The sequence below is a fragment of the Saimiri boliviensis genome, chromosome 4 (genome assembly GCF_048565385.1).
Source record: "Saimiri boliviensis isolate mSaiBol1 chromosome 4, mSaiBol1.pri, whole genome shotgun sequence".
In the NCBI taxonomy this organism is placed as follows: domain Eukaryota; kingdom Metazoa; phylum Chordata; class Mammalia; order Primates; family Cebidae; genus Saimiri; species Saimiri boliviensis.
Genome location: NC_133452.1, coordinates 19,823,693 through 19,845,112, shown reverse-complemented (window position 1 = coordinate 19,845,112; position 21,420 = coordinate 19,823,693). Strand labels below are relative to the sequence as shown.

Below are 21,420 nucleotides of genomic sequence, written 5' to 3'. Positions count from 1 at the left end.
ATGTGTGCAAAGTGAAAATTATAAAGAGCATCTCCTCCCATCACGTGGTTCCAAAATAATCAGTAGCCAGTATGGCAGGTTGGCCAGGCACTTTTGGACTGCATTATTTATTGTCATGCCTTTGAGTTATCATCATATTCTTTGATTTTTGTTTTATGATAATTTGTGTTCATTTATTTTTCAACCTTCTTTTTCCATTTAATTGTTGCTAGTGGCTGGAGCTCATCCTGACAGCTCAGAGCACACACCAGGCAGGAACCAGCCCTTCACAGGAAACCACCCCATTGCAGGGCATGCTCGCACCCACACCCACATTCACTCACACTGGGACATTGTAGACAGGGCAGTTCACGTAACACACACAGCTTTGGGATGTGGGAGGAAACCAGAGGACCGGAGAAAACTCAGGCAGATGTGGGGAGAACGTGTGAACTCCCGTACAGAGAATGGCTCTGGGGGGAAACTATTTTCTTTCCCCAACCTTATAGCAAAACAATGTTAACAAACCAATGTTCCTGCAGGCCCTGTTGCAGAGGGAAGTAGATAAACCCCTTGAAAAACTGTCCCCAAAATCTTACCACAGTACACCCACTAGAATTTGACTAATATGAAAAATACTGACAACACCAAGTGTTGGGGAAGATGTGGAAGAATGGGAATTCTCCCACCAGCAGAGTGGGAGTATAAAATGGCACAATACCTTTAGAAAACTGTTGGTGGGGGGGATTCAGAAAAAGTTAAGTATACACATAACACAACTCAGCCATTGCATTACTGAATATGTGCTCAAAAGAACAACAAAGCCCATAACAATACTTGTACAAATATATGTATAACAGCTTTATTTGCAATGGTCAGAACTGCAGACATTTATCAGCAGATGAATGGATAAACAAATAGTGGTCTGGCCATACAATAGAGTACTCCTCAGCAATATAAAGGATCAAACTGGCTGGGCACAGTGGCTCACGCTGTAATCCCAGCACTTTTGGAGGCCAAGGCAGGTGGATCACTTGAGGTCAGGAGTTTGAGACCAGCCTGGCTAACATGGTGAAACCCCATCTCTATTAAAAATACAAAAATTAGCTGGGCACAGTGGCATGCACCTGTAGTACCAGCTACTCAGGAGGCTGATGCAAGAGAATCACTTGAACCTGGGAGGCAGAAGTTGCAGTAAGCTGAGATTGCGCCACTGTACTCCAGCCTGGGCAACTGAAACTCTTGTCTCAAAAAAAAAAAAAAAAATGGATCAAACTATGGCTGCACACAATAGCATCTAGTACAGGTGAATCTCAGAAATATTGAGTGAAATAAGCCAAGTAAAAAAGAATACATAAGAGGAATGATTTCATTTACATAAAATGGGAACTAATTTATAGTGACAGAAAACTGGGTTTGGAACCAGCTGAACCCTAAAGGGGAATAAGACGTTTTCATTGGTGATGGAATTGTTTTTTTCTTTTTCTTTTGTTTTAATAGGCAGGATCTCATTTTGTTGTGCAGGCGGAAGTGCAGGGGCATGATCATAGCTTAGTGCAGCCTTCAAATTCTTCGGCTCAAATGATCCTCCTCAGTCTCTTGAGTAGCTAGGACTATAGGTGCTCACCACCACACCTGGCCAATGTTTTAAATTTTTTGTAGAGATGGGATCTCATTTTATTACCCGGGCTGGTCTCAAAGTGATCCTTCTGCCTTAGCCTCCCACAGTGCTGGGATTACAGGTGTGAGGCACTGCCCCCAGCTGATGGAAACGTGCTGCATCTTGACAGTGATGGTTTCCTGGGTATAACCCATTGTCACCACTCATCAGTGATACACTTTAAATAGATGTAGTTTATTGTTCATAATGTATTCCTCAATGAAGGTGATAAAGAGAAAAGGAAGGAAAGCGATCCTTAGCAGTGTCAAGGGACCTGGCTGGGGGCACTGGATGTGCCGATGAGGAGAGCCTTGATGATTCTGGGGGTTGCCTGGGCAGAATTTCAGTAAGCAGAAAAGTCAGCATTCCACTCCCTCTCTTCTTCCTTTCTTTTTTTCCCCTCCTTCTTTCCTCTTTTTTCCCAGTTTTCCCTCCTTTTAAAATTCTTCTTTTCTAATTTATAAGGTAGCTAGAATAGGAAGGAGTTACTGGGGGCTCTCAAAGATTTTATTGTCCCCTTGGGAAGAGAACTGGAGGAAAAGATTTGTCATACTCAGAGGAGAATTTCCAGTCTAGTTGTAGACACTGTTCTTTGCACATCTTTCTTCCCTCCTCCTGTAGTAAAAAATGAAGGCATTGCTGTGTTGACCATGACGTATTTTCGGTTATTTTAGTTTAGTTTGCAATTGGACGACAATAACCTAACCCAGTTGCTTAATAATGAAGAAAACTCACCCTGAGCAGCATTGTGCAGACAAAGGGAATTGTGCCCTCCCCTCTCAGGGTGGGGATCTCAGGTCCCTTTTGCCTTTATATGAACCTATGCTTCGAATTTTGGTCTGACCACGGAGCCACTGTGCGACCTCAGGCAAACCTCTAAACCCTTCTGAGCCTGGTTTATAATACTTGTAATGATCAAATGGGACAATATGTGAAAATAACTAGAGTGCCTGTCACATGAAAGGTGCCCAGTAAATATATGCTGTGTCTGAATCCCTGACATATTCAGTGCCCACAAGAGCATGGTACTGTGCCAAGCAAACTAGAAATGCACACACATGGGAAAGAATAGTCTCGGGCCTGGCCAAGATGGTGAAACTCCTTCTCTACTAAAAATACAGAAATTATTAGGGCGTGGTGGTGGGTGCCTGTAATCCCAGCTACTCAGGAGCCTGAGGCAGAGAATTGCTTGAACCTGGGAGGCGGAGGTTGCGGTGAGCCGAGATCGTGCCATTGCACTCCAGCCTGATGACAGAGCAAGACTGTCTCTAAAAAAAAAAAAAAAAAAATGCATGCAGTGCATCACTCTCAGATCCCAAAATAGAGCCAGGACTGAAGTGAGAGGTGGGGCCCAGGAGTTTATTGAAGAGAGGACCTTTTCATTGGTTTTGGTGGGAGGATAAAACTTCACCTGCAGTGTGACAGCGGTCACATCCAAAGACTCAGAGGAGCCAGCATGAGAAGGAGGAGCCGAACGCAGAGGGAGGTGGTACTGCTGTGTGTACGTGTGTGTGTGTGTGTGTGTGTGTGTGTTTACCTAGGAGGGAGCTGTTGGGAAATGCCACTGAAGGAATGTTTTCAAGTGCATTTTGAGCACTTCATGATGAGAGGGGAAGTCACCCAGTCTGGGTGGCTCTGGAGTGTTGATTTTGGTTCTGGGCTGTTGCTTAGGCTGTGGTGAGGAGTGGCCCCAGGCAAGAATCTGAGAAAGGAGCTTCACAGACCATGGCCCGTGGCCAGGCGGGATGGAGAGGCTGCTGTGGATTTTCTCTGCAGTTACAGCCTCTGTTATCTAAAGCTGGGAGAACTGACAGTCACTGAGGGAGAAACATTGGCGGGATACTGACAGCTTCCTCAGAAGAAACACGTGTGTGCTGCACCCGGCCTGATGTCCATGCCCCAGCCTGAGCTCCCATGGTCACACCTGGTGTCATACAACATGCTTCTCCTCTGCCTTCAATGGCAAACCTTTCCCATGGTGAAAATGGGCAGGAGTGGGGGGTGGGGAGAATAAGCTACATCTTTCTTTCTTTTCTTTTTTTTTTTTCTGAGATGGAGTTTTACTGTTGTTGCCCAGGCTGGAGTGCAATGTCTCCATCTCAGCTCACCACAACCTCCGCCTCCTGGGTTCAAGTGATTCTCCTGCCTCAGCCTCCCAAGTAGCTGGGATTATAGGCATGTGCCACCATGGCCAGCCAATTTTCTATTTTCAGTAGAGACAGTGTTTCTCCATGTTGGTCAAGCTGATCTTGAACTCCCAACCTCAGGTGATCCATCTGCATCAGCCTCCCAAAGTGTTGGGATTACAGGCATGAGCCACCGCACCTGGCCTAAGCTACATTTTTTTGGTGTGGTCAGAGTAGCACATTCTTGATTTGAATTTGTCGACTGGAAAGTTCAGTGTAGTCCGATGATGATGATGATGATGATAGTATCAGGAACTTGTACAGCACTTACTACTATCTAAGCACTTTCCCAAATATGTAACCTACAGTAAATCATCTCATCATTTAATCCTTACAGCGTCCTTGAGGGGAGGTCTTATTGTCATTGCTTCTGTTTAGAGGTGAGGAAAACTGAGGCATGAAGAGAAAATGATTCATCTCTAAGTGGTGCAGAAGGATTTGAACCCAAGTCATCTGACTCCAGAGTCCCTCTCATAGGCATGTGGCTACGCTGCTTCTTACTGTGTGTGTATCGGATGACTCCTTCCTTACAAGAACAAATCCGTTAGGTTTTTTAGGCATCAGTTTCAAAGGTTCCTGCTATATTTGTAATCCAAACTTTTTCCTTCTGTTTCTCTGCTTCTTGCATCATTGTACAATCCATAGCCCTCAGGACACAGGGCCCCAGCCTCATCACCAGCAGTACATGTGATGATTTGTCCACTTGCAGTTCTGTGCCTGCCCAGGTCTGGGCACAACAGCCCACAGAGAATGCTTCTGCTGGGAGGCAGACTAAGGTGTGGACCCTGGATCGCTTAGGTAGGATTTTGAGATGCATTTGGACAAAAGCTACTGAGGCAGTGTAGAAAACAGAGACTGTTTGTCTTGAAAGCTGAGTCAAGGCAAATGCTTGTTTGTCAAATTATGGCAGTTAGCTGAATGTATTTCAACAGCTAGGAAAGTAGAATGGCCAGATCATAGAAACTGGTGCAGAGGCAGTCAGTTAATAAAAAAAAATTTTCCCTGGAAGGAGTGCTGGGGGGAGGAGAGAAGAGGGAGGGAAGAAGGAAGGAGAGGGAGCTGGTTCTTCCAGAGCAGTCATCCTTGATTCTATAGCCTTTAAATGAACACAGAGGTCTTTTGAGGTCTCTCAGAGCTCTGGCTGCCTTCTGCAGTCTTTGATTGTGAAAGGCAGCATGGGAGGAGCCTGAATTGGCCTGGCAGGGGCTGTCCTTTGCCCGAGGGCACCCATGCACCCCCAGGTGCAGCTCATGCTTTATGTTGGCAGAGGCTGTGTTTCTGTGTCTTCTTTCCCAGCTGGCCTGGGAGCTCCTGGAAGGCAGGGCCTCTGCCACCTTCTGCTCTGCCTCTCAGCACTTGGGTAGAGCCTGGCATAGCCTCTACTTAGATTAGAGCGTGAGCTCAGTACATATTTATCAAATTCAGTTGGCATCCAGAGGCCTGGCTTCAAATATTTGCGTTGTGACTTAGGGAAAAGACTTGTGATGAACCAGAATATCTGTATTTTTGAACTGTAAAACCTCTACTACATTGGATTAAATACAGGAACATGTAAAGAGGCCACACAGGGGAGGCCTTCAATCAGGGTTTCCTTCTCTTTTCTAGCAGTCGGGCGTAAGCAGTGCCACATCCGCCAGGGAGTTCCTCATTGATCCTCACCCATCCTTTTAGCCGGGGACCAAAAGTTCAAAGAAGAGTGGATTTCGTTTTTAGAATGTTGCAAAAGATCATGTCCTTTGTGGTTAGAGAATTGCTTTAAATAACTTATCATTGTCACTTGAATATCCTGCAACAGGGAACCACTTGTGTGCATCCTTTCTTTCAGCATGTTCAGTGCATGTACAAGTTATACGGGAGGAGGGTGTCTAAAGGTTGTGGTGAAACATTGGCATGGAGACAGCCTGGTTTGTAATAACATGCATGCAGAATTTTTATGAAGACAGATTTATTCTGGGACGGAAAGCAAGTCTCAATTAAAAAAAATTCAAGCCATACAAAGTATGTTCTTTGACTACAGCAGAATTACATTAGAAATAAGTAACAGAAAGATTATCTGGGAAATCTCCAAATACTTAGAAACTAAATGACACATTTCTAAATAACCCACAGTCCAAAGAAGAAATTAAAAGGAAAATTAGAAGCTGTTTTAAACGGAAGGAAAATAAAAGCCCATCATATCCAAATTTGTGAGATGCCACTAAAGCAATGCTTAATGCTGCTGGGGTGGAGGGATATGTAGCAGTAAATGTCTACATCAGGAAAGGTCTCAAAGCAATGGTCTGAGCTTCCACCTTAGGAACCAGGAAAAGAAGAGCAAATTAAACCCAAAGCAAGGTGGAGAAAGGAAATAATAAAGATAAAGCAGAAATCAGTGAAATAGAAAATAGAAAAACAGGCCAGGTTCAGTGTAATTACATGCTTGTAATTCCAGCACTTTGGGAGGCTGAGGCAGGTAGATCACTTGGGGTCAGGGGTTTGAGACCAGCCTGGCCAACATGGTGAAACCCTGTCTCTACCAAAAATATAAAAAATTAGCTGGACATGGTGGTGCATGCCTGTAATCCCAGCTACTTGGGAGGCAGAAGCAGGAGAATAGCATGAACTTGGGAGGCAAAGGTTGCAATGAGCCAAGATCGTGTGACTGCATTCCAGCCTGGGTGACAGTGAGAGAATCCATCTAAAAAAAAAAAAAAAAAAAAAAAAAGAAAAAGAAAAGAAAAAAAGAAATGATAAAGAAAATCATAGTGGCTCACGCCTGTAATCCCAACACTTTGGGAGGTCGAGGTGGGTGGATCATGAGGTCAGGAGTTCAAGACCAGCCTGACCAACATGGTAAAACCCCGTCTCTACTAAAAATACAAAAATTAGCTGGGTGTGGTGGCACATGCCTGTAATCCCGGCTACTCAGGAGGCTGAGGCAGGAGAATTGCCAGAACCTGGGAGGCAGAGGCTGCAGTGAGCCAAGATCGTGCCACTGCACTCCAGCCTGGGTGACAGAGTGAAACTTCATCTCAAAAAAAAAAAAAAAAAAAGAGAATCAGTGAAACAAAAGCTGATTCGTTGAAAAGGTCAATACAATTGATAAACTTCTTAGCCATAATGATAAATGGAAATAAGGAGAGAAGACAAATTACTAACATCGGGAACCAACATTACTGTCAGAACCATCTGACATTACTACAGATTCTATAGATGTTATGAACAAGATTGTGCCAGTAAATCCAACAACTTAGCTGAAACAGGCAGGATATTGTTACCAGTGGAGAGTGTCTAGGATCTTGTGTTTTGAACAAAGAGTTGTACAAAACACACAAAGCAATGAAAGAATGAAGCAATGAAAGTACAGATTTATTGAAACGAAGGTACACTCCACAGAGTGGGAGTGGACTCGAGCAAGTGACTCAAGAGTGCTGGTTACAGAATTTCCAAGAGGCCTGGTTACAGAAACCTCTAGAGGTTTCCCACTGGTTACTTGCTTATACCTTATGTAAATAAAATAGTAGCCTGCAACCAGTCTGATTAGTTGCAGAAGTGAATTTTTCAAGTTATACACTTACGCAGATGAAGACTAGGACTGCAACCAGTCCGACTGGTTGCGAGAGGGGACCTATCAGAGGTACCTTCCATTTTTCATCTGCAATGCAGAAAGTGGGGAAGGTTGCAAAGGGGATAGTCTCTTATCCATTTTTCACGTGGGTGTGGAAAGTTGGGGTTTTCCTTTTGATTTACTTCTAGGTGGTCTGCACGAATCAGCCTTAGGTTCCCTGCCTCCAAATGGTATTCTCCTGCCTCAGCTTTGTAATATAATGAGAAATACATGTTTGCTTTCTCCTCCAGGTCCTTGGCACAGAGCTCCTAAAACTCTTATAATTTCCTGGGCAATCAGGTGCTATGTACATCTTTTGTTCTAGCATTTCATCTTTGACCTTAGTTTTTGACCCAGATCTCCTAATCTGTTGGAATTTCCTGGGTGATAGGAGTGTCTTTTGTTCTAATGAGGCACCTCTTGGTGGGCAAATAAGTGGGTGCTGGTCAGCAGAAAGACCAAGCCATGATTAGAAACTTTCAGCCCTACCCCATCCTCCAAAAAGAGGAAGGGGGCTAGAGATACAGTTAATAATTGATCATACCTATATGATAAAGCCCACATAAAAATCCCTGAACTATGGGGTTGAGAGAGCTTCTGGGTTGCTGAACATAAGAATGTTCTGGGAGAGGAGCATGCCCAGAGAGGGCATGGGAGCTCCATGCTCCTTCCCCCATGCCCTGACCTGTGTGTCTCTTCATCTGCTGTTCATCTGTATCTTTTATCACATCCTTTATTAATGTTATACACCAGTAAATGTAAGTGTTTCCTTGAGTCCTGGGAGTTGCTCTAGCAAATTATTGTACCCACAGAGAGGGTCATGAGAACCTCAGTTCATAGCTGGTCAGCCAGAAGTATAGGTGACAACCTGGGACCTAGAATTGGCATCTGAAGCTGGGGTCAGGCCTGTGGGACTGACACTTTAACCCGTGGTATCTAACTCTAACTCCAGGCAAATAGTGTCAGAATCAGCTGGGCATGGTGGCTCATGCCTGTAATCCCAACACTTTGGGAGGCCGATGTGGGTGGATCACTTGAGGCCAGGAGTTCAAGACTAGCCTGGCCAACATGGCAAAACTCCATCTCAGCTACTTGGAAAGCTGAGGCATGAGAATTGCTTGAACCCAGAAGGTGGAGGTTGCTGTGAGCCAGTATCATGCCACTAAACTCCAGCCTGGGTGACAGAGTGAGACATCCAGAATTGAATTGAATCATAGGATACTCTGCTGATGTCTTCTGGAGAATTGCTTGATATGTGGGGAAACCCCCTGCCCCCCACCCACATTTTGGTGACATGAAGTATTCTGTGTTGAGTGTGGGAGTAGGAAAAAGAGTTTTGTTTTTCCTACCTCATACAGGAAAATTTCTCAATAGGTACAACCTTTCAAAACCTCCCCTCAAACACAAAACAACAAACAAACAAACAAAAACCTCTAGGCCCAGATGGCTTCAGTGGGGAATTTTACCAGACATCTAAGAAAGAAATCCTACCCAACTCTACATAACCTCTTCCAGAAACCTGAAAAGGAAGGAATACTTCCCAACTCATGCTATGAAGCTGGCAATACTCTGATACTAAATATAAAGATATTACAAGAAAATAAATGTACAGACAAGTATTTTACACGAACATGGATGTGAACATTCTGCCAGATTGAATTCAACAATATGTAAAAAAGCCATCATGATCAAGTGGGGTTTATTGCAAGAATGCAAGATTAATTTAACTTTAGAAAATCAACATAATTCACCACATTAAATAACTAGGAGAGGCCAGGTGCGGTGGCTCATGCCTGTAATCCCAGCACTTTGGGAGGCTGAGGTGGGCGGATCACGAGGTCAAGAGATCAAGACCATCCTGGCCAACATGGTGAAACCCCGTCTCTACTAAAAGTACAAAAAATTAGCCGGGTATGGTGGTGCATGCCTGTAGTCTCAGCTACTCAGGAGGCTGAGGCAGAAGAATTGCTTGAAATCGGAAGACGGAAGTTGCAGTGAGCTGGGATCACGCCACTGCACTCCAGCCTGGCGATGGAGACTCTGTCTTAAAAAAAAAAAAAAAAAAGGAAAGAACTAGAAGGGGGGAACCTTCTAATCATGTCAGTAGACGCAGACAAAGCATTAGACAAAACCCAGCCTCTATTCCTGATACAAACTCTCAGCACGCTAAAAATAGCAGAGAACCCTCTTAACTTGATAAATAATACCTGCAAAAAGCCTACAGGTAACAGACTTTGTGGTGAAAGACTGACTGCTTCCCCCAAGATCAGGAGCATGGTGAGGGTTTTCGCTCTCACCACTTTTATTCAACACAGTGTTGCAGCTTTAAGCCAGTACAGTTAGGAAAAAAAGAAAGAAAATAAATACAAGGCTTCTAAATAGGAAGCTGTTAAGTTGTTTTCATTCATAGACAATATGGCTGTGTAGAACATTCAATAGAATCTACAAAAAATCTCCTAGAACTAATATGAGTTCGGCAAGCTTGCAGGATACAAGATAAGTAGATGAAAATCTATTGTATTTCTCTATACGAGCAACAACTGGAAATAAAAATATACTATTTACAATAACATCAACAATATTAGATACTTAGAAACATATCTGACAAAAGATATACAATATTCATACACTGAAAACTACAAACCATTGCTGAGATAGTTTAGTTCTTAACTGAGAGTAGAGATATATCATGTTTGTTGGTGAAAGGATTCATTCCTGTTGAGATATCAGTTCTCCCCAAATCGATCTACAGATTTAAGGCAATCTCAGTCAAAACTCCAGCAGGGAAATTTATAAGCTGATTCTAAAATTCTGGGTTTTTGTTTTTTGTTTTTTGTTTTTGTTTTTTTTTGTTTTTTTGAGTTGGAGTTTTGCTCTATTGCCCAGGCTGGAGTGTAATGGCACAGTCTCAGCTCACTGGAACTCCGCTTCCCAGGTTCAAGCAATTCTCCTGCCTCAGCCTCCCAAGAAGCTGGGATTACAGGCACCTGCCACCACACCTGGCTAATTTTTGTGTTTTTTAGTAGAGACAGGGTTTCACCATGTTATCCAGGCTGGTCTTGAACTCCTGATCTCAGGTGACCCGCCTGCCTCAGCCTCCCAAAGTGTTGGGATTACAGGTGTGAGCCACTGTGCCTGGCCCTAAAATTCTTAAGGAAATTTAAAGGACCTAGAATAGCCAAAACAATTTTGAAAAAGATCAACAAAGTTGGCAGACTAACATTACCTGGTTTCATGATTTACTATAAATAAATCCATACTTTTCAAGACAATGTGGTATGGGTATAAACGTCGACAAATAAATAGATCAGTGATTCAGCCATTCCACTCATGGATATTTAGACAAAAGAAATTGAAGCATGTTCCATACAAAGATTTGTACATGAATGTTTTAAACAACTTTGTCTATAATAGCCTCAAACTGGAAACAACCCACATTTCTGCCAACAGCTGAATAGATAAATTGTGGTATATCTTTATGATCGATGCTACTCTGCAATAAAATAGGAATTAATTATTAACACGTGGAGCAGTATAGCTGAATCTCCAAATAACTGTGCAAAGTAAAAGAGGCCGCACTGAAAAGTACAGTGTTAGGATTCTGTTTGTGTAAAACTCTGGAGAAGAAAAACTAATCTGGAGTGACAGAACACAGGTCATGCTTTCCTGTGAATGGGAGGAGAGGGGAATTGCACAGAAACATGAAGAAAGTGCTGGAGGTGCTGGATACGTCCATGATGTTCATCATGCAGATAGCAGGCTTGTGGTGCTTGTCTGCCTTAAATATGTTCAGCTTATGGCATTTCAATTATGCCTTAATAAAGGTGTTTACAAAGAAAAAGTCACTGGGAACCTTGTAGCCACTTCCCCAACCATTCTACTCAAAAATCTCTCATCTAAGACACACTGGCCCTTTCTTGCCCAATCCTATATATTTGTCTCTGTCCTTGATTTACTTAACCTCTCATTGCACTTGACTTAGGTGAACACCTCTTTCTGCTAGGAACACTTTTTCCTCTTGGCTTCTGAACAGTACATTCTCTTGGTTTTTTCTCCCAGCTCTTGTGGCTCTGACTCCTCTACCAAACCTCACCAGGGCCTTTGACCTTATCTTCCTCTCTATTTATATTCAACTCCAAGGTTATCCCACCAAGGCCTGCAATGTAAAGCAGCAGCATCTGTACATCCCAACAGAATATTCTGGGATAATAGAAAGAGTCCCTATTGGCATTGTCCACATGGTAGCCACTGGCCATCTGTGGCTGTGGAGTACTTGAAATGTGGCTAGCAAGACTAACAGATGAATTTCAAATTTTACTTATTGTACTTAATTTCAGTTTAAAAAGCCACATATGGTTACTGGCCACCATACTGAATAGTCCAGGTCTAGATCACCGTGTGTTTACAAACTGGGTAGGAACACATTTGCTGGTCTTGACTTTCATTTTTTCAGAATAAGTTATATTTTTCATAAAATTTTTGTTTCGGGCTGGTATGTCTAGTGCTCACACATGGTTTTTTTTTTGGTTTTGTTTCATGTGTAAGTTGAGAGGCACTAATATGATGTCCATATTGATGTTTGCAACCATGAGCTGAGATCCCAAGTCATATTTGTCATCCTGACATCTCATCACAAGTCTGTAAGCCTGCTGTTTTTTCCTCCAGTTATCCCACAGCTCAGCAAATGGCACTGTCTTTCCTCCAGTTGATAAGGAACAGTGACCTTAAATTTCTGCTTTCCTGTTCCCCCTCCCGCCACACCCTACTGACCACACCATGCTCTCTCTGGCATTAGCCTATCACACTCACTCTGGCCATTCTGTGCCAGAGACTTCCACTTCCTTGTTTATTTATCTGCAGGGCTGTGCACATGTGTTGTGACCTCTATCCCCCAGCAAGGTCTATTGGGTCTGCATCCTAAATGGGTTCCAGGTCTACCCACTTATTTCCATTTGGGTTTCTATCAACATACTCTAAGCCCCTGGCATCTCTTCCCTGGAGTACTGCTGTAGCTTTAAACTGGTCTGTGATTCATTCTTATTTTCATAAGACCCAGTGACCAAAGGAAACTTCCAAAGTCATAAATCAGATGCTGCTGCTCCCCTGCTCCAGAGCCTCTAGGGGCTTTCCCCTGTGATGCTCTGTTGACGCCTTACTGTGCCTACGAGGCCCTGGTGACCAGGCCAAGCCCCCTGGCATTGGTCCATCACACTCACCCTGGCCATTCTGTGCCAAGGACTTCCACTTCCTTGCTTATTTATCTGCAGAGCCCTGCACATGCACTGTGACCTAGGCCCTCCAGATCCTCCCAAGCTGGCTCCTCTCTGTTAATTCAGGTATTAACTCAGAGGTGATTTCCTCAAAGGAGTAGCCCTTCTCTGACTAAATCAGTGCCTCTAACCCAAGTCTAAGTGTTAGTATTTTAGGAGTAAATGAGATACATTGTTACTGAAATAGAGTGCTTTTGAGTAATAGGAGCCAAGAGCCATCAAAGTATTCTTGACTAGAGATCCTTGAATTTTCTTTGCAAATCATCTGTAATCAACAAAATCCTTCTGCGCATGGGATACTGCCAAGTTTCTGCATGGAGAATAAATATTGGTCTTGCTATTTTTTAACTTACTTGACTGAGCACCCCATTATGCAAATTTAATGAACAGTTTAAAATATGCACATTATGCACAACATAGTATGTTAAGATATAGATGTATAAATTATGTTAATATAAAATTTAAAATGAGAGTATTTCATTAGTGGGAATATATCATAAGCACAAGACAAATAGTATTTATTTAAACTTTTTAATCTGAGATTTATGTACATCATGGTTAGCTTTGTGAGAAAGTTTGAATTTGATTTAAATTACCAAATTTAATTTAAATTATCCAAATGTAAATTTGAAAGTCTTGAAAAGAAAGGTCTGTAGTTTAGGATATATTATTCCTTAAACAAATTTAGTCTTTACTTTGTGAAAATGTGTTATTAAAATAGTGCAGAAAAATTACGAGTTATTAACAAAATAAATTACAGGGTTTGTGATTTTGACCTTTGCTTTAAAAAAAAAAAAAACTTAAATTCAAATACTGAAACTTTTTGTAGTAGTCATTTGCATAACAGATTCCAAAAACAACGAAACTGAAACTGTGTGCGCAGAATACTATGTATTGATTAAAGTACGTAACACATGAGGCAATAGGAAATACATTTACATTTGCAAAATGAAAACTGAATATAAATAGGAAAATATGGCATGTTTTCACCCTAGAAAATTCTTTAAATCATAATAGTCAGTGTTTAGAAAATTAAAATAAAGCCTCCCTTTTACTTCACTTGTATTCATTCCATTCTGTACAAGTTCAGAAATGGTGGTGATGAAAACAAGTTACTTTACCTTCTTCTGGGATAGCTCTCCAAAGGGAATAATCCAAGCTACAGACAAAGATTTGTGCACAAAACATCAGTTATGACATTGTTTTTAATTTTGAAAAGTCAGGATCCATCCAAATATCCAGAGGTGGGGGAAATTAAGCAAATCATATAACATCCTTACAAAAAGGTGATATAACCGCTGGCACTGATTTTTAGGAAGATTGTTTCATGTGGGAAAAAGCTTCTCACATAATGTGAAGTGAAGAAAAAGGATATATTTGTATAGTATGATCTTAATTAGGTGAAAACAATATCCATAGAAGGAAATATATTAATGGTAGTTAATCCTGAGGACTGCACTGTTGCTGGTTGTGTTTTCCAGGTTTTCTAGAAAAAAACACATATTACTTTTATAATAGGGAAAAGATTATTCATAAAAGAAATTTTGGGACTAATAAAATGTTGAATGTTTAGGGTTACTGTGTTTTAGAGCCAGAAAGTAATGCAGGGCTCATTTAGTCTGGGAGCTCATGACCAAGGGTTGTAATTGGTACAGGGAGAGATTGAGATTGAGAGCTGTTTTTCAGATGGCTCCATGGATAGCAAAGTTTCTTGGTGTTTTTGCTTTCAGTCTCTGATGCACTCAGTTCTGTCACTTATTGACTGTCACTTGCTGATTAGAAAGTCTGCCTGGCTGTCAGCTTTGTATTTGATAAATATAAAATAGGAAGACCTGACTGGACAAGGAAAATGTGGCACATATACACCATAGAATACCATGCAGCCATAAAAAATGATGAGTTCACGTCCTTTGTAGAGACATGGATGAATCTGGAAACCCTCATTGTCAGCAAACTGACACAAGAACAGAAAATCAAATGCCGCATGTTCTCACTCATAGGTGGATGTTGAACAACGAGAACACAGGGACACAGGGAGGGGAGCATCACACACTGGGGTCCGTTGGGTGGGGGGATTGGGGAGGGATAACATGGGGAGAAATTCCAGATGTAGGTGACGGGGTGATGGAGGCAGCAAACCACATAGACGTGTGTACCTATGCAGCAATCCTGCATGATCTGCACATGTACCCCAGAACCTAAAGCACAATAAAAATAAATAAATAAATAGATATAATAAAATAAAATAGGAAGACCAAGCAATCATTTCCTAATAAATATGATTTAGTTGGTGCCCAAACATTTTAAAACAGGAGGCAACAGTGACAGATTCCTGATGCTGTAAAGTGGGAACCATTCTGGATCATTTTTCAATCTTCAGGTTCTGATCAATGATCATAAAATCCTTTTAGTGAGTCTTCCACAGCATTCCCTTGTAAACGAAATTAGAGTAGAATAGAAATACCAGAGTGCATAGCATGTAGTAAGTATCCTGTACGTTTTTAATTTTCAGGTGTGTGTTTGTAGTTACTAGATTGTAACATAATGTTTTTTGTTTTGGTTTGTTTTGTTTTTTTATCTGTAGTCTGCAGCCAAAAGAGTCCAAAGAATCTTAGTGTGATCTACACCAGTGGTGTGCAGTATTATCCAGTGATTAGTAACATCAGCGTCACTTGGGAGCTTGTCAGAAATGCACCTTATTAGGCCCCACCCAGATCTACTGAATCACAAACTCTGGTGGTGGGTTCCAGCACTGTGTGGTTTAATGAGTTCCTGTCTTAGTCTGTTTTCTGTTACTGTAAGAGAACACCACAGGCTGGGTAATTTCTTAGAATAGAGGTTTATTTAGCTTACAGTTCTGGAGGCTGAGAAGTCCAAGAGCATGGCACTAGCATCTAGCGAGGGTCTTTTTGCTGTGTCATGTCATGGTGGAGGTTATCACATGGCAAGAGGACAAGTGTGTGTCAACTCATAACTTTCTTCTTCTTATAAAGCCACCAGTCCCATCTTGGGGGCCCTACCCCAATGACCCTATCTAATCCTAGCTACCTCCCAAAGGCTCCACCTCCAAATGCCATCAACATATTAATTTGGGGATTAAGTTTCCAATACATAAAATTTGGAAGACACATTCAAACCACAGCAGTCTCCCTCGTGATTCTGATGCACACTCAAATTTGAGAGCCACTAGTCCAGACTTGCTATTCTTGGTGAGGTTCAGGGACTAACACTGGCATCACCTGTGAGCTAGTTGGAAATGCAGAATCTCAGACCCCAATCTTGACAGGCTCACTCAGAATCTGTGAGATCACCAGGTAATTTGTTTGCATGGTAATGTTGAATAGCTCTGATCTCAAAACAAATGCCTCAGGGACCAAGTAGGTCATGTCAATAGTGAAAGTAGCCTGGTTTTCCCCTAAAGAAAGTAGAACAATAAGAAGGCATTGTGATGTGAAGTTTTAGTACTCTCTATTTGTTTAAGAAATTCTTGTAGTATACCATTGGGGGTTAACACATCCAACCAAATTCATCAGCAAAAGTTAACTGAGGTTGAGATCAATTACTTTAAACAGACTTTTAAACACAGAATTTTAATAGTGACCCTTCATATTAACTTCTTCTCATCTCTTTTAGGAATTTATCAAAGAACTGCTTTCTCGAATAAGAGGCATGAGGAAACTGAGCCCTCCACAGAAGAAGAGTGTATGATTCTGGAACAGAGTGGAACTCTCCCAGAGATGAAGAGGGTCCTAGGATTTGTACTTCATGAAGACTTTTGTGAAAGAATAGATGTCCTTATGAACAAAGTTTTTTTTGGTGTGGAGATTGTGGGGGGTGCTATTAGACATTTATTCAAGAGTGTTTCTTTTTTGGTTTTAAAGGTTTTTGTTAATGTAATATTTTAATAGCAAAGATATTATGACTGTAGCCACAGCCCAACCAAGGATTATCAAAGCAGGTGGACACTCAAGGAAGGGTCGTGCCAAGCTGCATTTTCTGCAAGGACTCAGATGTTTAGTACCTTATGATACAGGGAAGATAGTTTTCTTACAACTAATTTGGTAATATTTTTTTTCTTAAGTTGTACATTTGACTCAGCTGTCAAATTTCTTGTACTTGTATATATCTACACACAACTAAGTTAAAATGTTGATGTGAGTTTTATTTCATATGGATGGAATAAACTTGTGATCATCCTTTAACTGGAGGTCACAGCACATGTGTTTTCAAGAGGCCACTAGGCATTCTTCATTGAGTGCTGCTGACTTCAACATTCACTTTATGCACCAAAGTGAAAGAATTCAGTGTATCTGTTATTTTAATGTGCTACACTACAGAAATGTTAAGTTGGTCAAGGGCTTAATTTATAAAATGTCTATTATTTCATTGGTTGGGATGCTTTGCCAGGTCATGTGCTTATTGCCTCATCTGTGGTCTTTTAGAGTTTTATGAACCCTTCTTTTGAAGAACTAACTTGGTTTCTAGAGAAATGCCCACACTATCTAAATGGTATTTTGCATTGGAAAAAGGAAGCTCTGTGTAGCAACACATTGTCTGCTTTCAACCCAATACTGTGTATTATTCTCTCTCCAGGAAAGCAGATCAAAAGGAAGTTAGCAGATCGAGTGTCGTCTTCCTTAGAAATAGATTCTGATAGCTTCTGTGCCTGGGTAGCATCAGACCAGTGCATGTAAACCGAGTGTTAACGTCAAGGCGAGAAAGCCTCACATTCTCTCAAGACAGTTGCTATAGGAGCCGACATTGCTGGTTTGGAAGTGTGGTGATTGCATTTCTGGCTTCTCTCACTGGCTTGTGTTGAGGACTCTGGGTGCTCCTGGCCCTAATTGTGTACCCTGATCCCTGTGCTTGGAGCTAGGCCTGGTGGTGTGCTGTAGCCCTCTCAGTTTCCAGCTCTTTGGAGAAGGAAACAAATTCAGACGGGATGTGGGATGGGTAATAGGTGAGAGTAGAAACTCTTCCTTCACTCCAGGAGGCCCATGCTGCCTCCCACAGAAACCCACCTACCGTAAGATGTCTCCAGGTGGCCTGGTCCAAGGACGGGGGTCAGGCATTTTATATCAAGGGTGCTCTGAACATATTTTATTTTTTAAAGAAACTGTGTTTGTGAATTCTGCGTATACTGGCAAGCTTTGGAAAATGTATTTAATTTTGTATTGTTTACCAATGATTTATTTACAAGCTATTTACTCAAATAAATGGAGCTGCTTACAAGTCTGTTAACATGTGTGGCTTACACAACACATTAACATGATGGTTTTGCTTAGTCAGTTTCTCTGTGGAGGTGGGGACCAAGCACCTACGTCTATCTAGCTTTTCATTTTCAAGATATTTTTAGGCATGTAATCCTGGCCCTCTCCTGAGGCGTCTTCAGATCAGGTGGTGAAAGCAAAGCAGCTGGACCACATTCTTGGGATGAGAGAGAAGACAAGCTCTGTGCTCAGCCTGGCACTCTCCTAGGCCATGCCCCTTAATGAAAACTCCCTGTTTCTTGTCAGATCTGACAAGAACCCTCAAAAACATTGCAAATTAATAAACTAGTCCACTTATTGTTAGAATGCCTTGCACCATGGAGTCAGAAAAATATAGAATGGGCAGGATTTCTATTAGACTTGATTGACCAGCCCATGTGATGGTCTCAGTTGAAGGAAGAGCCGACTTTTCCTCCAGAGGCCTCTGCGCCCACCACACATGCCCTCTCCACCTTCCCTCCTGCCATTGTCAGGGCCTGGCATCCCCTGATCCCCATGAGTGCTCCACCAGAAGGTTGGATTTCTTCCTTGACTCCCCAGTGTACTCCCAGTCATCCAGCTTGTCCTCTGTGAATACTTCTCAAATATAATCCACATCCAATTTTCCTGGATTGCTGCCACCACCTTGGGTGGGAGTCTCCATGTCCAGGCTTGTCTCCCTCTAATCCATCTCCACACTGCTGCCAGAATAGTCTAATGACTCCACCCTCTGCTTGATACCTAAGCCTCTCTGCATGCCTTATGAGAAGTGTTGTCTCTGTCTCTTCCACCTCATCTTTGGGCCTTGTACTAATGCCCAGTTCTTCCAAATTCCTTCCTTGGAGTTTCTGTAGTGTTCTATGTATTTTCTCCTCTAATACTTTGTAAAATCTGTTGCCTTGGCCCAGAACACCCTCTCTACCAACACGATATATCCAGAAAGCTGGGTTAGATCCCCTCGTAGGCATGATCCCCCTCAGCTCCAGCCTGTAACCCATCATAGATGCTTCCACAGTTTCGTTATTGTCTATCCACTTGTTGGTGTCTTCTGTTAGAATCTAGGATGCTTGAGGCTGGGATCTGGACTTCACCAAGCATCTGGTCCTAGGCTTGGCCCATCAAAGAGATTGATGTGTGTTTGCCAATTGAATGAATGTGACAGAAGATTCACGAAAACTCCACTGTTTTCTTCCCAGCTAGAGTTGTGGTTCTTAGATCTGAGTGTAAATTTGAATCACCTGGGAAGCTTTAAAAACTCAAATACTCCTGGAGAATTGTTACTAACAACTAGTCTCATTTCCTTGGGGTCTTGGAGTACAGTCCACTGTGTGTTTGTAATTTGCCTGTGAAAAATGGAGTGGATTCTCAGTCTTCCAGGAGTGAGAAAGAACAGTGCAGGCTTCATGGAGTTCCCTCCCACCCCCTCACAGAAAGAAATGCTGAAAACACTTCACTTAATAGCCTTCTTGTGCAGCCACCAAGGCCAACCAGTTCTCTCTTGTTGACTGGCACATCTTGCCTGGGGATGAATTGTTCTTTAAAGACTGGATTGTTCTCTACCTCTGGTGGCTCTCTGAGTGTCCCCATCACAACACATTAGGCAGACATTTCCATAAGGTACTGATATTGGAACAGCTACAAATGAAGTCCTTGAGAAACCTGCTTTTCTGGTATTTTATTGAGTCAACTGGATAAACAAGGCCAGATTAGTGATTGGTGTGTGTTTCCCTCATGCTCAGTCTCTTCAGTGGGGTGTAAATGAAACTAGCAGGATGGCCTTCTTTGGGCTCGCTTTGTTCTAGTGGGTTCTAGAAGGTGAGCAGTTCCAGCAAGCACAGATTATAAAGAAGAGTGCATTCTAAACATAGGCGCTGCATAGACTTAATCAGAATTCAGTGTTCAAGTTGTTTGGAGACATTTCTACATGGGTCTCATGTCTCTGCGTGTCTTGTGAGCAGAGACTGCCTTTGTTCCAGACCCTCTCTCCAAGAATGTTAGTTATGTCCAGCAAACAGCCTTGGAAGTTAGAGAACGTGTCTCCCCGCAGAGCAAAGCTGTCTATTATAAAATATTTGGGTTCCGTAAGTGTTGAGTCCCTCTCCTGGGATTCGACCCACTGCATGCACAGGTGTCATCTGTTCTTTGCAACACCCTTGGAGAACTGGGGCTCAAGAAATGCCACTGCTTTAGCCACTGCTATTGCTGTGAGTAATTGTCCTTCCTCTCTGACTCAGGAGTGTAGCATCTTCTACCAGCATCCATGAAACTGACAGGCTAATTTGTTAGCTTATAGCACGGTAAAACCTCAGCCCCTACACAATGGTCAGTTGTCTTGGTCTCTTTCAATAGGACTTGAATAATTTTTGTCATTAATAGACATTTTTTTACATTCAGACTCTGACTTGATTAATCATTTTCAAATACATAGGGTCAGAAGTTTCCTTTAAAGAGATTTCATGCCTGAAGGTGGTTGTTCTGTGGAAGGAATTTACTTTCAGAAAAGCCACCTTTTCTTTTCCTCCTTGTTAGCAATGTGAAGCAAATGCTGCCTGGGGTAATGGAAGAGAAATGGAGAGATGTACTGTCCCAGAAATTTACAGTAAAATTACCCTCTAGAGTGAGGCAGAGAAGACAAGCAAAGATTCTTGCCTCTAATCTTTCTGTTTAAAATATATGTCTAAATAATATGAGTAGTGCATCATCACTTGCTATTTTGAAATTCCCCAATTAATCTCTAGAAGCAGTTTTGTGAACTTGTTTGCAGTATCATGGTCCACCCAGTGGTTACCGACCCAAAAATAGAAACTGAAGTCAGGGTATATCTGATGCTACCAGATTGATTCTTGTGAGGTTGCTAAATGATTCACATAAAGTGTAACCCAACATACCCTCTAGGTCACTAGATGCATAAGGGTGAGTGATTTACGATTTGGTTTTCTGTTGTTAGTAGCACAAAGTTACTCCTTTGGTGCTGATTAGATTTTTTTTTTTTTTTTTTTTTGAGACCGTTTCACTCTTCTTACCCAGGCTGGAGTGCAATGGCACAATCTCGGCTCACTGCAGCCTCCACCTCCTGGGTTCAAGCAATTCTTCTGCCTCAACCTCCTGAGTAGCTGGGACTATAGGCGCGTGCCACCATGCCCAGCTAATTTTTGTATTTTTAGTAGAGATGGGGTTTCACCATGTTGACCACGATGGTCTCGATCTCTTGACCTTGTGATCCACCCGCCTCAGCATCCCAAAGTGCTTGGGCTTGGGGATTGCAGGCATGAGCCACTGCACCTGGCCTGATTAGATTTTTAAAAGAGAACATTCCTGACCTAGACCTCCTTTCTGATAGCTCATGGATAAGGGACCAATAAGATTGTCTTTTCTTAAATATCTTTTTATAGCACTTAGGACAGCACCTTGCTCTTTTTGGATGTAATCTCAACATGGGGAATCAATATGTGTAATCTATAGTGTAGGCTTGTTTCATCCCCACAGAATA

At 42.1% G+C, this 21,420-nt stretch overlaps 1 protein-coding gene across 1 annotated transcript in view; it reads left to right on the top strand.

Moving 5' to 3' along the window:
* Positions 1-17,922, top strand: part of PPP1R14C (protein phosphatase 1 regulatory inhibitor subunit 14C) — a 113,877-nt gene extending 95,955 nt beyond the window's left edge. Inside the window, exon 4 of the mRNA XM_039467924.2 lies at positions 16,315-17,922. Within this exon, the coding sequence (XP_039323858.1) occupies positions 16,315-16,389 (75 nt within the window). The 3' untranslated portion in view covers positions 16,390-17,922. The remainder of the gene's footprint in view (positions 1-16,314) is intronic.
* Positions 17,923-21,420: the final 3,498 nt, after the last annotated feature.